This window comes from Calonectris borealis, chromosome 10 (genome assembly GCF_964195595.1).
Source record: "Calonectris borealis chromosome 10, bCalBor7.hap1.2, whole genome shotgun sequence".
NCBI lineage: Eukaryota > Metazoa > Chordata > Aves > Procellariiformes > Procellariidae > Calonectris > Calonectris borealis.
The window spans coordinates 15,847,796-15,866,759 of record NC_134321.1 but is presented as its reverse complement, the minus strand read 5'-3'; the positions used below and the strand labels follow the sequence as shown (position 1 = coordinate 15,866,759).

At 36.0% G+C, this 18,964-nt stretch overlaps 1 protein-coding gene across 1 annotated transcript in view; it reads left to right on the top strand.

Moving 5' to 3' along the window:
• CACNA2D3 (calcium voltage-gated channel auxiliary subunit alpha2delta 3) overlaps positions 1-18,964 on the top strand; it is a 471,854-nt gene that overhangs the window by 317,063 nt on the left and 135,827 nt on the right. The window contains exon 14 of the mRNA XM_075159074.1: positions 16,641-16,658. Within this exon, the coding sequence (XP_075015175.1) occupies positions 16,641-16,658 (18 nt within the window). The remainder of the gene's footprint in view (positions 1-16,640; positions 16,659-18,964) is intronic.

Sequence of the window (18,964 nt, the reverse complement as noted above, 5' to 3'; positions counted from 1 at the left end):
TTGTTTCTAGATCTCTATATGCTATGGTGAATCCAACATTTAGGAGGATATGATTATTCTTATGAAAATAACTATTTAAAGACATTCACAGCTGATAACTGTTTGTCTGTCTTTGATCTTATTGCCTCCATTCTGAGTGAAATTGAGTTAATTATAAGGAAATTGTAGCTATTTTGTCAGATATATTACCTTTTTTCTCTCTGTTTTTGTCTTTAGTTTTCACATAACAGATTTTTTAGGGTAAATGATAATGTAGGAATGCAATGAATTAAGTATAATGTACTAAATCCCATACTTTGATCTCATATATGTCATTCTTTGACTTTCTGGAAGAAAGAGGGCAGTGAAGATAAAACATACTTCTTCTGCACTGCTGCAGTAAAAACCTGAAATAATCAGACAGACTTGTTAAATTATTGGTGCCATTCAAGCTTTGCTGCAGTGGCAGAATTCAGTGCAAAAAGGAAAAGAAGAGAGAATAAAAGGAAATAATCTTGTCTTTTGTCTATTGTTCTGCAGATATTGAAGTTGTTAGTTATTTATAGCTCTCCTTTTTGTGTAATCAGGAGATTCACAATACAGTATACACATTAAAGTTAATGTTTATCATTATGACTAACATTTACTCTGAAGTTAGTAATTTCTAGAGAAATTATTGAGAGATACACTTTATTCTACAAGGAATAATGGGATGTTTCCTACTGCTGTTCTTGCTGCTTGACACAAAGGCATTCGACCTTTGTCCACATCATTGTATTTTGTCAGATCAGATCTTTCCAAACAAGCATTTCCCTTAGTGATTAGTTGAAAGATGGTCTAACCAGTTGGTAAATGCGTGATCTTCAGCAACATCAGTATCAGCAGGAGAAAGCTTAGAACACTTATAAGTGTTTTCTCTGGAATTCATAAGAGCCTTTTCACCTGCACTGATATCAGATTTTTGGAGGAAAATGTAATCCCGCTAAATATTAGTTTACATTGCCTAGTTCTAGGTAAGCCATTAAAATCCCTAAGGACTTTATACTAAGGGCTGACACAAGGAGCCTACAGGGCCATTCCATTTGTGGACTTCATTCAATACAATAGTGTTTATTAGCAGCACATAAATACTACACGAGAATTCGCATTAGAAACAGTATACTAATACTAAGAAACAATACAACTTACAGAGCTTTATAATGTCTTTTTGTTCCATTGCAGCCAATGACCTCTGTATAATAATAAAGGCCTCGGTTTTCACTATTGTTAGGTTTATTCCAGAAAACTGTCAAAAAAACAAAAAGGTAAACTACCTAAGTCAGCTATATGCTTGCATTCCATATGGGTTACATTTGTTGATTATTCTTTTTTAATTTACTCTGCATTAAATCAGTAGTATCTCCATTTATGTACCTGGAGTTACACTGATGTAAACAGAAGACAGATTCATTGTATTAAATCTCAGTTTAAGGGGCTTGGATTATACTTCTATTGACTGATGGAACAATTCTAACATTTTCTTTCTTGGATTAAAGCCTTAAAGCCTCAAAAATTCAGGAGTTACAGTGAACAGCAAGTTGCCCTTATAGGAAAGAAAAGTTTAATTTTTCTTCCCTCCTTCACCTTGTCCTTTTTGCGTTACAGTTCAGTTTAAGAAAATGGAGATACAGTGAAAGCTGATTTTCCAATAATCAGGTTTTTTACATTCACGAAATTTTTGCTGTGTAGCCAACTAGAAGATAATGGGATTTATTACATTTTAGGTCCTAGCATACCTGAAAATGACCTTAATGTCTGCAAACAGTTCTAGCTCTGAGGTAGCTGAAAGAATTTTGAGACCTTTTCTTGTGAGTGCTTACAGTGAAGGGGTGAAGTAGGTGTAAAATTTTCTTGACCTGCTGGATAATGCAATAAGGGGAAGGAGCAGAAGGTGATGAAGAAGTTTGTCTCAGGTCAAAACCATTCCTTGAACTAGATTTCACAAGCATTGTGTTAAATAATGAGAAACTGCATATTTGAAATTAACTTAGATCATTTAAAAATGCTCTCAAATTCGTGATCTTCTAACAAATCACAGTCTTACCTATTGCCGTCAGGTCAAATTGGCTTTTAGGAAGCTTTGAACTTTCAAGTTGTGCAGAGTAACAACAGAAAGCTTCTTGCAAAATAAAAAAGCAAGAGAAATGTAGCTCTTTCTACAGAGTGAGTGAATCTTTATAGAGCCTGATGAATTCAACTTGCAGTGTGAAGAGTCCATAAAATGCTCCATGGCTTTTTCAATAAAGTGTAGTTATAAAATCTCAGTGTAAAATTAGAGTGGTGAGATATATTAGCTACATACTTATTAGAAGGGTATGAAGACGGAACCTGTTCCTCAAAACAGAGCTAATGAACAAGAAGCAGCATTGATTGTGCCATTTTATCATTTATAATGGCGACACTAGCCAGATCTGTAGTACCAACCTATCCACAAACTGATATAAAAATATTATAGAAAAGAGAAAGAATGTATTGGTAGATTAGGAGTTTATCCAACTAAGAGATTTCACAATGTTAAATGATGGAGCATTTTCTAATTTTTTTTTTAAATTCTTTGTTTTATGATATATTTTTAAAATAATGCTTGTAACAATTAGAGACAAACCTGCCCTCTGATCTTGTACATCTTTGGACATTAGGAGAAATTTTTGGACATTAGGAGAAATTTCTTTACTGAAAGAGTGGTCAGGCCTTGGAACAGGCTGCCCAGGGAAGTGGTGGAGTCACCATCCCTGGAGGTATTTAAAAGACGTGTAGATGAGGCCCTTAGGGACATGGTTTAGTGGGCATGGTGTGTTGGGTTGACGGTTGGACACGATGGTCTTAGAGGTCTTTTCCAACCTGTATGATTCTATGATTCTATGATCTCTGTTACCTAATAAAGTCAGTTGCTTTGCTTATGCATGAGAACCTGAAATACACGTTTCTAATTTGGAGACACATGATGGCCACCTTGCTACTAGAGCATAATATTTTAGCATATTGTTAGCTTATTTCCAAATACACATTGGACATTTGATTCTCAAATGTTTATACAAAGCCTGGACACAATTTTTATAGAGATTTGTTTTCTGGGTTTAGGGAGTATTCCTCCTTCCCTTACAAAGCAAAATAGTACATTTACACATCTATCTGAGCTCAGTTCCTGGGTTTCTGACTGTAGCGTTTATGCAGTATTTTTAGATGCAATTTGTTCCTTCTTTTTCTTTGTGCTTCATCTGAACTTTTGCAGATGTGCCTTGATATGGATCCATCGGTGTTGCCCTTTCAGAGGCAAATTGATAAACAAGAGAAAAGGTGATTCCCTTTGAAAAACTGTTTGAAGCTTTTCATTTAGTAGTTGTGCATAAGCTGCCCTTCCTACTGCTTTCTAGTGCCCTTGATCTATTATCATAACTGTGGATTTCTTCTTCTCAGTGAATGAAATTGTGCTAACACTTTTGTGCCTTCTTTCCTCCTTTAAAATGCATCCCCTATTGTTTATCAGCTCAAATCATCTTATGAGCATATGGTATCTGTCTCATTATGCCCTCCAGCATACTGCTTCATTCAGAGCAGTTCTGGGCCATTGGTTACTGACAAAACCTTTAAGGTATTTTGTGCTAGCTAAATACAAAATTTGTACAAGAGTTTTGCTCATTCAGAAGTGATAAATGGGAAAAAAAGACTAAAATATAATAATTATTGTGAATGTTAGGTAACTAACAAAGCAGATTGTTCCCTCTATAAAAAAATTCAATATTTTAATTCTAAAAGATAATTGGTTCCAGCACTTAGAGGCCTATACTGGTTCTAGTCTTTGCATCAGACTTCTAGAATCAACTAGTTGATTTCAAAATATTTTTAGAAGGACTTGTTTCTAAGCAAGTAAGAAAGAGAAAGAGTAAGTCCAGTTAATTACAATCTCCCCTCCCCCAAACCCAGCATCATTTTTCTTCGCTTTGACATTCCTAGAATCTTTTGTATCACAGATTCATGTTCTTACAAAATCAGTTCAGTCCTCTAGTTATCAAAAGCAGATAGATTATTTTTATTGTGTGTAACGATCTTACTGATACGTTTCTCAGTGCTGATTTCCCTATGCCTGGTTCTTCTGGTGTTGTTCTTGCATGCTGAACTTCAGTCATTTGAAGTCAATCCATACTTTCCCTATTTTTTCCCCTGTGTTTATGTGTTAAACATTCCACAGCAGTTTTGCAAGTGCCTTGCTTTGTGCTGGTATTAGCCAAAGCTTGCCTTTTTCAATTACAGGTTCATTGTTTTCATCATAAAGTAAAAAATCAACAACTGCAACAAAAAGAAGCTTAAATAAAGGTAATGGAAAGCAAAATCATATTGAATTAAATATTGTAAATAGGTTCTGTCAGTCCACTGATGTCAGGGCAGTTTTTATACAGAATACAAATCTTTTTATTATTAACCCTGTGTCCTTGACACAAAATGATGTATAAACCTTTTAATAGGTCAGTTTTGCTTTCATACCTGTAAATAGTGTCCCTGCAAATAAGAAAATGTTTATTTCTACAGGAAACTGCTAAACTTCAAGTAATTTACAATCTGTTTCTCCATTGCATGTTTTGTGGTCACTGTCCAAACTGTACTGATCTTGAAATGATGCTGTTTACATGTAATAGAGTAAATGTCAGCAAAAGATTCTTCTTCCTTATTAAATGCACATTCCACAAGGTTAAACTGAATCTCTGGTGTGAATTGTGCTTAATACAAATTTTTGACGCTAGGTCCTAAAAACCTTTCATCGTGGTAGATTCCTTCACTCCTGTTAGGTTGTGAATACTAACTACAGCAAGGGAAAAAGGATTTTCAGATTTCTAAGTTGTACCCCTAAAATGCATGGATTGATTGTGAGAGTAAGGGAGCGGGACAGAGAGTAAGGGAATGGAAGCAGAGTCTTGCTACACCCTCCTCTACTTCTGGCAGAGCAGCTCTCTCTGGACACACAGAAGAAATGGTACTCTGTGAAAAAAGATGGAAAAAAGAGTGGTTTGGGATAATTCAACTACACATGTTCTTACAGCCATTCCCTTTTTAGAGTATGTTGGATGATTACGAAATAGACTATAGAAACCACATCTGTTTTAGAAGTCCCATTTAATACAATCAGTAACGTGCTGAAAATTCACAAACACAATTAGTAGATCTAAGTTTTAGAAGAAATTCTGGCTTGCTTTACACATTTATTAAGTCAAATACACTTTCATCCCTCCTCAGAAAGTGGTTATCTTTAGTTGTTGGTCTTACATTGATAGGTAGAGCAAATAAGATTTAGTATAGAGCAAGATCAAAACCCCACTGAACTCATTGAAAGATTCTCATTGACTCTAATAGGTATTGGGTAAGGCTCGTGTTTGGTTTTGCTTTGAGGCTAGTGTGGATTTTATCGTGGGAGAAAGAGGATGTGTGTCTAGGTCCTAAGAGGATTTATGATTAAGAAATGATTTTTTTGTTTCTAGAAGGACTGTCAAAGAATTGGCCCTTTTTCCAAATGTGAAAGGGCATTTATGTGAGAATAGATGAATTAATGAATGAGTATATATATATGCACCTATCTTCTGAGGTTGATTCTATTTTTCCTTCTTTCTCTTCCTCCCTTCCCTCTGTCTCTCTCCTGGTAATTCAGAACAAGTCTTTAGAGTACAAAGACCTTGCTTTTTTTTTTTCTTTGAAATACAAGTATGATTTTTTTTTTCCAGCTCTTGTTTTACTACAATGGAGTTATTTTTCTCTCACTATTTCTCTGGGAAGGATTCTCATGCTATTATCTATTGCCTTCTTTCATTTAGAAAAAATTATTAGTAATTAAAATGGTTGGGGACAGGGCAACCCCTGGTATCAATACAGGCTGGGGGATGAAGGGACTGCGAGCAGCCCTGCTGAGAAGCACTCGGGGTACTGGTGGATGAAAAGGTGGATGTGAGCCGACAATGTGCGCTCACAGCCCAGAAGGCCAACCGTATCAGGTTGGATGGGGCTCTGCCATGGCAGGGGGGTTGGACTAGATGACCTTTAAAGGTCCCTTCCAGTCTAAATTATTCCATGTTTCCATGAAAATGACACTATCTGTTCTTCTAAAGGCGGTACAAATGGTAATAAATACTAAAGAGTATTAAGGGTATATAAGGAGAAAAAGCCTCACCATATAATTTGATGCCATTTTACATGGATGAGAACCAGAATCTTACAAATATGTTGGATGTCATGTTATGTGTATTGATGTTCAGTTTTAGAAATTTATTTTCCTTTTGATACTATGAGTAAGAGCAAGGCTGAAAAAAATGTTTGTTGTCTAGAATATAGGTGTATTGTTTTTATTTCTCTTGTGTATGTAGACAAAATGGACATTGTATTATTGTCTTATACAATGTGAAACCTCTTCAGTGCTCTTAAGGTTGAATAGTACATGGTTAACTGGAGTGTAGCGTGAGGGGTTTTTTTTTACCAGACTTTAGAGGTATGATCAGAAGCTCTTTCTCAGTTTCTGCCTTAGTTCACTTCTGCACCCTGTTCTGGCTTCCCTGGTTATTCTCTTTGTATGTCTAAAAGCTTTCTGAAGGGCTATTATTTAAATGTTCAAGATAAATTTGCTTATAAATTGGAGTTAAAAAATTCTGGTCCTACAAAAGGGATAAAGAACTGTTACCATTTGACAATCCATATCCAGTTCTTAATCCACTTACCTACAGGCAGGTAGGTATCCAGGGATTCCAATAATTTTTCACCTTTTGAATAAAAATTCATGTGATTTAAATTGTGAGCTTTCTAAACTGTTTGTGGTGCTTTAGCAAAATAACTAATGCTAAAAGCAAGCACAGTAAAAAAGGTTGCATAGTAAATACTTTAAAATAAATTAACAAAATTAAGAGAAAAATATTAAAATACTGTTTTCTTGTATGCTCAAAATTTTACTTAAATTAGATACTTCACTGTAGGTAAGCTTATATTCTTACCTTTGTAGTAAACTCTGATCTGGTGGTATAACGTAAGTTTTAAATTGATCTTGATCTTAGACTGGTAAAAGAAAAGGGGACACCTTCAAGACACAGACAATTTTTATAGTTTATTAAAATCATACTGCATCCCTATTACTTATATGAAAGCAAAACGAAACAGTAGTTCAAAACAAACAATCAAAAAAATAAAATAATTTTGGAGGCAGCAGAAGACATAATGGTTTTCTATGTAAAAATATGATTGCTATACCAGAAAACAATAAAAAAACCTGAAACCAAAACAAAAACACCCCAATAATAAAGATATACATTTCTTCTTAATTTCAGGTTAACTTAGTGTGCAGTGTGAAATATGATCATCAATGAAATTTCACATCATGTCTGCACATATCTATACATTTCTCAGTAGCAACAGTTAGGATAATACTTCCAAATGATTTACATTGCTATGTTCACTTCTGTACTGGTAATATAAAGAGACAGACTGACTGACCACTAACGTTGATTAAAGCAAAACAAAACAAACCTGAAACCTACTATCTCACTAAAATTTAAATAAACTATATTAATGGAAATATGGGAATTATCACCAGTCATGTCATTTAAGTTGTATTACAACTTCAGATTTTATAGTATTATGTATTGAAGCAGTTTAGAAGTTTCTGATAATTTTCAGGGCCAGGAACATTTAGGGACCTGTGACTCTAGATCTAGCAATTAGTTCTGAAGCTCTGCTCAGAGATGGGAACATTTCAAGCACTGTATTAATTTAAAAAACCTACTAATAAGTCATTCACTGCCAGAATAACTATGCAGTCCAAGTGTTGGTAACCAGCAAAATACAGGCACTAGGTCTAAGTAAGCATAGGAAATCATGCTGAAGGATAGCTCTTCGCTGCTGGTGCTTGTCTGTTTATCCATCCTCTTAGAGTCAATTGTAGAGCTCATGTTTAGAGATATTACAGAAGATATTAATTAGCTTTAGACCCTTTGTGTGTTTGTAACCCAGAATATTTTCAACAACTTGAGAGCTGGAACTTGTAGAAATTTGAAGTCAGTGCACAGATCCTACATGAGACACAACAAGGACTATCAAAACCACCAGCCCCTAAAATAAGTATTATCCCATTTCATGCAAGGTGAGTCTATGTGTTCCCAATAGAACAAGTTTTAGAGAAAAATTATTTACAGTCTCACAAAACAGCATTAAATTTCTTTATGGTGGAATGAAAATGTGCTATGCACATTTGGTTCTCTTGCTCATGTTGTCTACAGTTGAAGTGCAATTGAACTAGTTGTCTCCATAACTTGAAGGTGGTCACCCTCAAAACACAAAAATTAATAATGCAACAATCAAATAGCTGTAACATTTTGAAAAGACTGTTCTTAATTATTCTATTGGTAGCACTCTAATACTGATGATCCCATTTTTAGAAACTGTTATTCTCTGTGTTTTCTGTATGAGCTAAAAAGACTAAATATGCAGATTATAATGTAAATTTTGTCACTTAGTATTACATGACGTGTATCTTACGACCATTATTTTATTTGGAGTTGTCTGTATTTATTCCATGCATGAATGTTTGTACAGTTTTTGATTAGGAAGGAAATACCTACTATATAATAGATAAGAGAATAGTTATATCAATAATTTCGGTAGGGAAATCTAAATATAGTAATGTTTATACATAATATATGTTTGCATATATAAACAGAATTAACCATGGACATCTATTTTGCACTAACAAGTTTTTCTTTATTGATGTAATAATGAAAATAGAACTCACTTCCTTTAAACATACATGCATGAGGCCAAATTTTTGTTCATGGTGTGTAGAATGTTCATGGAGTGTCTGATTTCATGGATCAGTTCTGCTACTTTGAACTTTAGTCATATGGCTTATTTGCAAAATTAGCATAATTCTTTAAAAAAATAATTATTTATGCCTAAGTTTCTAACCAAGCTTTGCAGTTAAAGTAATCACTCTGGGTAACTTAAATACAATCTTTCCTGTAAATATTTTGTATTCATTAGAAAGAGAGAACAGTTAGTTTATGCAATTAAAAGAATCACAGTCACAGACTCACAGAATAACTGAGTCTGGAAGGAACCTCCTGTAGATCATCTAGTCCAACCCTGTGCTCAAGTGGATTAGCTGGAGCAAGGTTGCCCAGGACTGCATCCAACTGGGTTTTGAACACCACCACAAACTCTCTGGGCAGTGTGCTCCAGCGTTTAATCAATCACTCTTAGAGTGAACATGTAAGAATATTCCTACGAGTATGGATTTCTTTTCTGTTAACTTGAACACAAAGTTCAGAGAGCAGATGCATGACTTAATTAACCGTTTTAAAAGTTGAACATATTTAGATTTTTTTTCTGTGATAATGATTCTCATTTTAAAAACAAGATTGCTAGACAGTGCATTAGAAATTATTCAGTTATTTACATTAATAAACAGTTATGTAATTTAGAAAATGTGTAAAATCTTCAAAGGTGGAGCCATTTTATTACAAAGATGTTTGGAATGTATATGTAATTTTTTAGAGTGCTCTGCTATTTCTTAATTCCAATCTGATACCTTTGCAGCTCCTCTCTTTTGCATATTTCACAAGAGCTAACTTCTTTCCTTTCTGTCATCTTTATAGAATTCTTTTTAAAGAGAGAACTAGAATTGCAGTTTTCATCTATATTTTATGACTCTTCTCCATTGCATCATTTACATTTCCTCTGACTGGTATACTTTGCATGCAGTGCACAGTCTATCCTTGACTAAAATGCTGTAGTTACTGCAAAATATGTGGTAGCACAGTAAAACAATTATGTGAACAAAGAAGGATTTGGTATTGAATCCCTTGAAAAATCAAGTGCATTTTCCTTACAGATGTTGGCCCAGTAAGCTGTAGGTTAATGTCACTCTTTTAATATTTATACTGAAATCTTAACATCAGGAACATCCCAGTAGGAGGCTGAATTTAATTTCTTCCTCCATGTATGCATATAATTATCTATGATGCCTCTAGTACTTACATGGTTCTAGGAAGTGGAGAATAAGTGCATAGATTGTGAAAGAAAAATTGGCAAAATTGTAATTAAATTCTGTATCTTATAGCAACTGAGTAAGTAGATTTTAAAGCAGAAAATTTACATTTTTTGCTAAAAATTGAGAGTTTGAATGTTCTTTTTATTGTCTCCCAAGTTTTTGCCATTTTTGGGAAGAGCTGTGGAAGCCTGCCTAGCAGGCAGGTATTTTCCTTATACACATAAATAAACCATTATCTACCCCTACATTTAATTATATTATATGATGCTGTAAACAAACAACCTATATTATAAAGTACCTGGCACATGTATGCACTAACCATTCTATTCTTTTTTTGTCTCATGCTTTTTTGAGGAGCTTCACTGATATGTGTGACATCTTCCTCCATGCTGTGGTGTTAAGTACAGGAACTACGTGCTTGCCACAATATTTCACATCTTTCCTGAAAGTGTATTTCCAAAAAGTAAAAATTCTAATACATACATTCACTGCCAAATTCAGAGTCAGTATGTGACATGTACAGGATGAGTCTGAACATTGCAAACGACCATAAACTTCGCTATGCATAGATGTTCCTGCTTGACCAACCTGATCTCCTTCTATGACCAGGTGACCCGCCTAGTGGATGAGGGAAAGGCAGTGGATGTGGTCTACTTGGACTTCAGTAAGGCCTTTGACACTGTCTCCCACAGCATTCTCCTAGAGAAGCTGGCGGCTCACGGCCTAGACAAGTACACTCTTCGCTGGGTAAAAAACTGGCTGGACGGCCGAGCCCAGAGAGTTGTGGTCAACGGAGTTAAATCCAGTTGGCGGCCAGTCACGAGCGGTGTTCCCCAGGGCTCAGTGCTGGGGCCGGTCCTGTTCAATATCTTTATCAACGATCTGGACAAGGGGATCGAGTGCTCCCTCAGTAAGTTTGCAGACGACACCAAGTTGGGCGGGAGTGTTGATCTGCTGGAGGGTAGGAAGGCTCTGCAGAGGGACCTGGACAGGCTGGATCGATGGGCTGAGGCCAATTGTATGAGGTTCAACAAGGCCAAGTGCCGGGTCCTGCACTTCGGCCACAACAACCCCAGGCAACGCTACAGGCTTGGGGAAGAGTGGCTGGAAAGCTGCCCAGAGGAAAAGGACCTGGGGGTGCTGGTTGACAGCCGGCTGAACATGAGCCGGCAGTGTGCCCAGGTGGCCAAGAAGGCCAACGGCATCCTGGCCTGTATCAGAACTAGTGTGGCCAGCAGGAGCAGGGAGGTGATCGTGCCCCTGTACTCGGCACTGGTGAGGCCGCACCTCGAATACTGTGTTCAGTTTTGGGCCCCTCACTACAAGAAGGACATGGAGGTGCTGGAGCGTGTCCAGCGGAGGGCAACGAAGCTGGTGAAGGGCCTGGAGCACAAGTCTTGTGAGGAGCGGCTGAGGGAACTGGGGTTGTTTAGCCTGGAGAAGAGGAGGCTGAGGGGAGACCTCATCGCGCTCTACAACTACCTGAAAGGAGGTTGTAGCGAGGTGGGTGTTGGTCTCTTTTGCCAAGTAACTAGCGATAAGACAAGAGGAAATGGCCTCAAGTTGCACCAAGGGAGGTTTAGATTGAACATTAGGAGAAATTTCTTTACTGAAAGAGTGGTCAGGCCTTGGAACAGGCTGCCCAGGGAAGTGGTGGAGTCACCATCCCTGGAGGTATTTAAAAGACGTGTAGATGAGGCCCTTAGAGACATGGTGTAGTGGGCATGGTGGTGTTGGGTTGACGGTTGGACACGATGATCTTAGAGGTCTTTTCCAACCTGTATGATTCTATGATTCTATGTTAAATTTGGTGCAGCCCAGAAACTGTTTACAGAAATGGCTGTACTATCAAAACTGTATTCATACTTGTTGATTATTTACTGGCATGTTTGTACTTAATTTCTATTGATTTGTATTGTATCTGATTATGGAACAATCAAGTCAGTAAGATTGTTAGTCTTTTTCTGAGACTGGTGACATTGAAATGCTTGGCAGGAGAATAGGACTGCGGAAATGAGGTCGGTGAATGTAAAATAAGAGTTATGTATTTTTGAATGTTTTAACATAAATACATTGCAACAGTATAATTTTTTTTAGAAAGATAATTTCATGCAATCATTATTAGAAAAATAGAAAATAGAAAATTAATTTCATAGTGATTTATATTATTTTTGTTTCTCTAATAATAGAAATCAGGTTTTTGGTATAACGAGAAACTTTTGGGTATAATTTAATCTCGTAGAATTTTTTTTTTTGCTATGCTTCAAACAAACATAAGGTTGAATTCTGATCCAACAGAACAATTCTAGCATGTTTTCCTTTATGACTTCTAGACTTGGTTTCTTGGAAATCTAGGACATACAGCTACATAATGTTTTGAATAAATTGTTGGAATGGCTATAAAATATTTTAGAAGTGTATGGCCTTTTTGTTTTGGAATTATCATGAAGTCATTTACAAAATCAGTCTTTATGAACTTCTTTTGTTAAGGGTGAAAGGAGACAGACTTTTATGAGGTCTGGCATGGAGTACATAGCAGAACTACTCCTGTAACATGTGTCTTCTGCTTCTAAAGACAGTATTTCAGATCTATCTATGGTTTTGTTTGTTTCACTCACGTTGGCCTCACAGTTATCCAATCCAAGAAATAGTGCAACATCCTTGATGTTGGACTCTTTTGCCTGTCTTAGTTTGTTTTACCATGTTAGTAGAGTCTGTAATTTTTCTTTTTCTGATAATACTAAACACATTTCCATGAAGGGCTCATAACAATACTAGATTATTTGCAAATGTGGACACTGTGTTCAATAACAGTATTGAAAAACCTCCTAAAGTTATTTATTCTGTGTCACATTGTGTGACAGGACCCCAAGTTCACCTGAATTTAGAGATGGAATTCTCAATGTGTCTTACTGGAATCAAGCATACTGTGAACCTCAGGGGGCTTGCAGTCTCTGAAGGGTATTTTTTTATAATACAAAATAGAATAAGAAAATTTGTTTGGTAAAGAAAATTTGGGTTTTCTGGGAAAGATAGATTAAAAGAAAAGAGTTTGAAAACAAATCCCCCTCCCTTTTCTTCACTGTGTCCTTGCAAGGCCCTATGCTCTAATCTTGCTCTTGAATCTATCATTTATTTTTTCAGTTGCAGCAAAATTTACAGAGTTCCATCAAGATCCCTAAGTCTGCTTTTCTACATCAGAAAATCCTCTCGGGTTTTCCCTGGTGCTTATAGGTCTGCAGGCTGCTGTCCCTGCTATACCTGGCAGTACTGCAACAGCCTCTTCTTACTAAGCAGTTGTGTGGAGGAAGGTACGCTTCCCTTTGGAGGGCTCCTCCTAACCCAACCTGCAACCACAGAGACAGCAAATGGCCAGACTTCCTCCCTGCACCTCAGCCACAGTCATTTTAACAACACATGTATTACCCAGATGGTAAACTAGGAGCAAGTAAAAAAGATATATGCCCTATCATGTACCTTCTTTAGAGACGATCACCAGAGGGAGGAAGAAACACTAATGGAAAACAAACAGGAACAGGAGGTACTTTGGTATGGTTGGAGCTGAATAAAACCAGCAAAATGGCATAGTTTACCATAGGTATAAGTAGAATAGAAAGATCTGCAATGCTTTTTGAGGGCCAGGGAAGGAGCACATAGTTTACTGCAAAACTGCCTCTTGGCAGTGTATAAAGCAAACCACAGGAATCAGAGGTACCTGCTGGGTTTTACACAGAGACAGGCAGTTTTTAGACTATACAATAAAGGGTCAGACCAGAGGACTATTACTGTTATCGTTAGGAAAATTATTTGTTTCCTATGGCCTTCCCAGAAGGGGTAATGTCAGACAAACCTCCATAGTTTATTTCAAAGGAATTTGTAGCAGCTATTAAACTGAATTACTGATATATAGGATCTTGTAACAGCCAAGTTTCAAATCGGCAACAGAATGAAGATTTGTCTGGCTGTAATGAAGACAGATAGATATTTTTTTTTTTAAGGAAAAGACTGTGAACCTGGATTTTGAAGCTTAGGTGAAAAGTGACAAGAATGCCAGCCCAGGAAAAAGCATAACGGAATGTAAATCTCATCTGCTGACCCTATTATCCTTAATCAAGGCTTTGACTACTAATATTTGAGAGCAAGGAAATATTCTTGATTATATAAAAGGCTATAAATGGGATTGACAAACTGAATTCAGCAACAGATAATATGGAACTCTGACTAATGTGCTCTTGAAAATAATCTCAGTAAAAGCACTAGGGATAGTTTCATATACAAAAGTGTGTAGCATCTAGTTCGTCCCCACTTGCATTCCCTGTGACTGTAATTCCCTCACATGGCAAAGCTTGACCAAACCATTTGTATCTGAAGGGATATGCTCAAATAGGAGTAAACTCAAGTTCTGCAAATGAGTAGTAAAAATCACATCAAAGAGTATTAATATTTGTATAAGGATTCAACTTAAATTTGAAGTCCCAATAGAGCATTGTGTGTGTGCACGGATTTGTGTTTTGGGTTTTTGTGTTTGTTCAGGTTTTTAATGTTCTCCCCTACCCCTCCGCCCCCTTTCCTTGAGCCTATCTCCACCGTATGTGGACTATAAGCTTTCCAATTTAGTTTGAGTGTTATCTGGAAGTAAATATTTCTGCAAAGATACTACTGTACCTAACATTGCATATGTTGCCTTGGATGCCTTGGCTGTACTTGAAGTACTGTTCTGTAGAATATGGCATACAAATTAGCTCATTATAAAAACATATGAGTTTGCTATGTGTAGTGGGCTTGGGCCAAACTGTAGAGTTCTTTAGTATTTATTCCAAGGTGGAAATTTGGACATCATTCTTTACTGCACCTGTTTTTATCCAAGATACCAAAGAAAGGATGCTTGTATTTAGTAAGAAGGTGGCATTAAAAAAAAAAAAAGAAACAACAAAAACAACAGCAAAAAAACAGTGTTAGAGAGAAAAACAGTTTCAGTGCTACAATAGGAAATTAAAAAAATCATATTGCAACTTTCTCCTTTTGTTTGAATGAAAAAAAGAAAACGCTTCCAGTAACCAAGTTGAAGACTAATAAGTAGATAAACGTTCAGAAAAGTTTTAAACTGCTCTAAGTAATGATCTAACCTGTTATACAGGCTTTAGCTCATGTATTTACAGTTCATCAGGTATCTGCAATTTCTGCAGCAACCCTTGTATATCGTTCTATATAATCAATTATTTAAACAACAGGCTTTTAAGGAAACACATATAGGTCATACTTTAATGTGATCATGGGTTGTATTTTGCTATTGGATTATTCAAGTTTTAGGATGAAAGAATTTTACTTGCAGCAATTCTCCCTGCCGTGAATTTTGTTGCGTTTTATATTGTGAAAACAGAGAAATTGTGGCTAGTTGCTTTCAGTATTTGTGAATTAGAGATCATGTGACAATTCTCTTTCATGACGTATGCTAATGTGGACATACTATATGGAAGTTGTTTTTTCTATCTGTTTTAATTCAGAGCAAGGACAAAAGGTCAGTCAGAAGCTCACTAGAGATCTTGAAGGTCTTTTTGCATTTGGTATTGATTCACCTGCCTGTTTCTGTGTTCAGCTGATGCCTGTAAAGAACCAATTGATATTGGAAAAAGAAATTTTCTGAGAAGGTGGATTTAGCACAAGGGTAAACTGCTGTGTGTGGTGAATTTCTCTACGAGTATGAATGTAAGACGAGAAGAATTCAGAAAAAGGGAAAACTGTATTGTGCCTATAATAGTTTATTTTTCTGAGTTCCTCTCCGATACTTACAATGGGTTTTCTTTTTCCTAAAGTGAAAACAGAACCCATTTTTCAACTCTTGATAAATAAGGTATTTCATATATAATGGAGTCTACCGCCTTTTTACATGAGTTGTTGCTTACAGTAAATACTGTGCATACAACCAGGTATGGCTAATCTTGTCTAAGAACATCTGTGTGATATAAATATGCATATATGCATAAACACTTACATTTTATTTGCATATATGTACATATAATCATACTTGTGTTTACAGTGCAGAAATGTATTGTTCTATGCGTATTGTTGTGTATTATGCATGTATGATATGTTTGCATAAGCAGTCAGTAACTTTCTATTGCCATTTTGTTTTTCTTTCCTCTGTCATAGAGAATACAACCTTCTACTTTAATATGATAAACTGCTTTTAATGTCAATTTCATTCATAGTAAGTGTAGGTTTAGATGTTTACAAACCAAGAATAGTTGGTTTTAAAACTGAAACTCTCTTTATGTTGAATTATATTTGTGTACAGGAAGATGGAACTACTTCACAGTTCAAGTGTGATACCATATCTGATGAGAAAACAGTCCCTCTCTTAGTATCATGGTATTTAACAAATTGCATGGTGCTTCTGTGATACCTAGTAGAGAAGCTGTCAAATAATAAACTAAGTTAATAAGCCCTCAATAAGTTGAATCAATTGGCAATGTAAACCTAATTTCTCTAGTTTCTTTCCTTTATACTTTGTTTGTATTATGTTTGTGATTTTATGAATACAACAGCTAAAGTAGCTGTTCAAATTAATTTAATGTATAATGATTGCTTGTTCTGTTTTATTGTTTTCCAGCTCCCTCAGGCTCAAAAGGTAAAATATTTTAATCAAATCTTAGTCATTCAAAGTAGTCGCCAGTCCATGTTTCCATGGTGTTGTGAGTATGGTACAGTAGCGATCAGTGAAACAGTTCACTGTAATGGGGACTCTGGAGTTGAGCAGCAAGAAGGGTAGCTGACATCAAGGCCAGCTAAAGTACTTGCTGAGAGCAGCTCTTCAAACATATGAGCTATTTTAACATGATAGGCATATAGTAGCCTACAACTTTAAAACAACAGGGAAGCTATTTTATCAACAACTTGAAATAATAGTAAGGATTAAAAAAAATCACCCATTACTTCATGTGAAACATCTCTGGATCGTTTTGTCTCCATTGTAGAGACTGCAGAACCCATGGTATAGCTGGTATCCTTTCACTGCTCCCCACTGTATCTATCAACACACCTTTGAATACATCCAACATTTGACTTCTCTAACAGGTTGCATACAATTTTCATATAATATATCTTTGCCTTTAAACAACTTCTGCATCGATATGGTATGTTACCAGAGTCACCACTGCACATCGTGATAGCACAATGATTGTGGCAAACTCGAAGAATTGCTTGATGCCTGTTGCATCATCCTTGTATATTTCACAAATATAATTAAAGCTTCCAGAAAATAGAAAATCTAGATGCTGTTTTGTGGTTTGCGGTGAAAAATATTACAGTGAAAAAATGAATGGAATATACTGAGAAATTGCAATACTCACTCATCCAAGTTGTTCTTATTGTGCTAGAATAAGAAATGTCATAGCAATTAATCAGTTAAACATCACTGCTATTAACAGTCTTGTATGATGATCAAAGTTCAATTTTTAATGAAAGCTGTAGGTTAAGTGATCTTCAGTGAATAGCTTTTGCAGAATGGTGAGGGCATCCATGGAACTCAAAACTTTAAAATGGTTAATTAATGTATCTCATCCACTTTTTAGTTTAAAAAGCAAGAAATATGAGCATGGGAGCTTTTATTTTTATGATGCTATGTATATTTGAAATTTTCTTTTTCGTGGAGTTCAGAAAATTCTATTTCAAATCTGCAATAATATGCTATTTTGTGACACTGGACTATGTCCATAGTATGTTCTTGTGTTTTGACAGTTGCAGAGCCTAGCAAATGTGGCATGGTAACAAAAATTGTTGTTTTTTGGTTTTTTTTTTTTCTGGAAATAGATGGTTTAAAGAAATCTTTTGTTTACAGCTTCCTGGAAAAGTAGAAGGACTAAAAGACTGGCTAGACTGGCTAACTTTGGCTTTTTCATGTTCACTTGCTTGTCTAAAAGTTTATGCCAAATGCTTCTTTTAACAGTCTGCACGAAGAAGAGACAGAGTGAGGTTATAATATGCTGGTGCAGAAAGATATAACCAGTCAGGCTGTTTACCAGATTGTGTCATGTAGGTGCTGTATTATACGTTCTGATGTCCGCAGTTCTGAGCTATTAAATAATGTTCTGGTACAAATTACTCAAGTTCGAGGTTAGCGAAAAAGCACAGAGTTTTCATGGAAGGTCAAAAAAGCCAATTTTCAGTGTATTTACCCCTTGAGCAAACTAATGCAGAACTAAGCTACCTATTTTGTATATGTATGCATAATGTCTAGTTGACTGTATACTACTTTCATGCAGAGAAAGAGGAGAGGGGTGGGAAGGAAGGAATGGGATGGGGAGGGAAGACAGATACAAGTAATCCACAAGGGCTTTTGATAACTTCAGGTAAGAAATAAGCCTTTTCATAAGCATGGCCTGATAGCTTATGAACAAAACAAGAGAATCTCTTGCTATCTGCAAGGTGAAGGGAAGCTGCACAGGGCTGATGATGCCTTTATGAATTACTTAGTCACTAGTGTACATGTTTTGCCATATGGTGTCTGAACTTGTACTGTATTTTTGTTGGAACCTATGTATCGTCTTGCAAATGTTTTCTCTATAAACATTTCAAACAGTCATGTCTCTCTAAACATGTTCACTTTAATCTTTGAGTGATCTGAAAGAAAAATGTGGTCTTCCAAGTTTACCTTTACTATTTTATATCCGTTACAAATACTTGGTCATCTTGATGAAATGCGTTATGTCTTTTATGTGAAACACACTGGCTACAGTCTTCTTAGTGTTTAGCCAATGTTCTCTGGTGATTAGCTATTGACTTTGAAGACCTATAGGTTCTCAACTGTCTATGGCAGTTAAATAACAATTAAAACCTGTTACTGTTACACTATCTGCTCTAAATCAAATTATTGCAAATTCAGAATTGGAGTGCAGGTGAAATGAAGTATGAGGAGTTTAAGGTGAATGTCTGTTG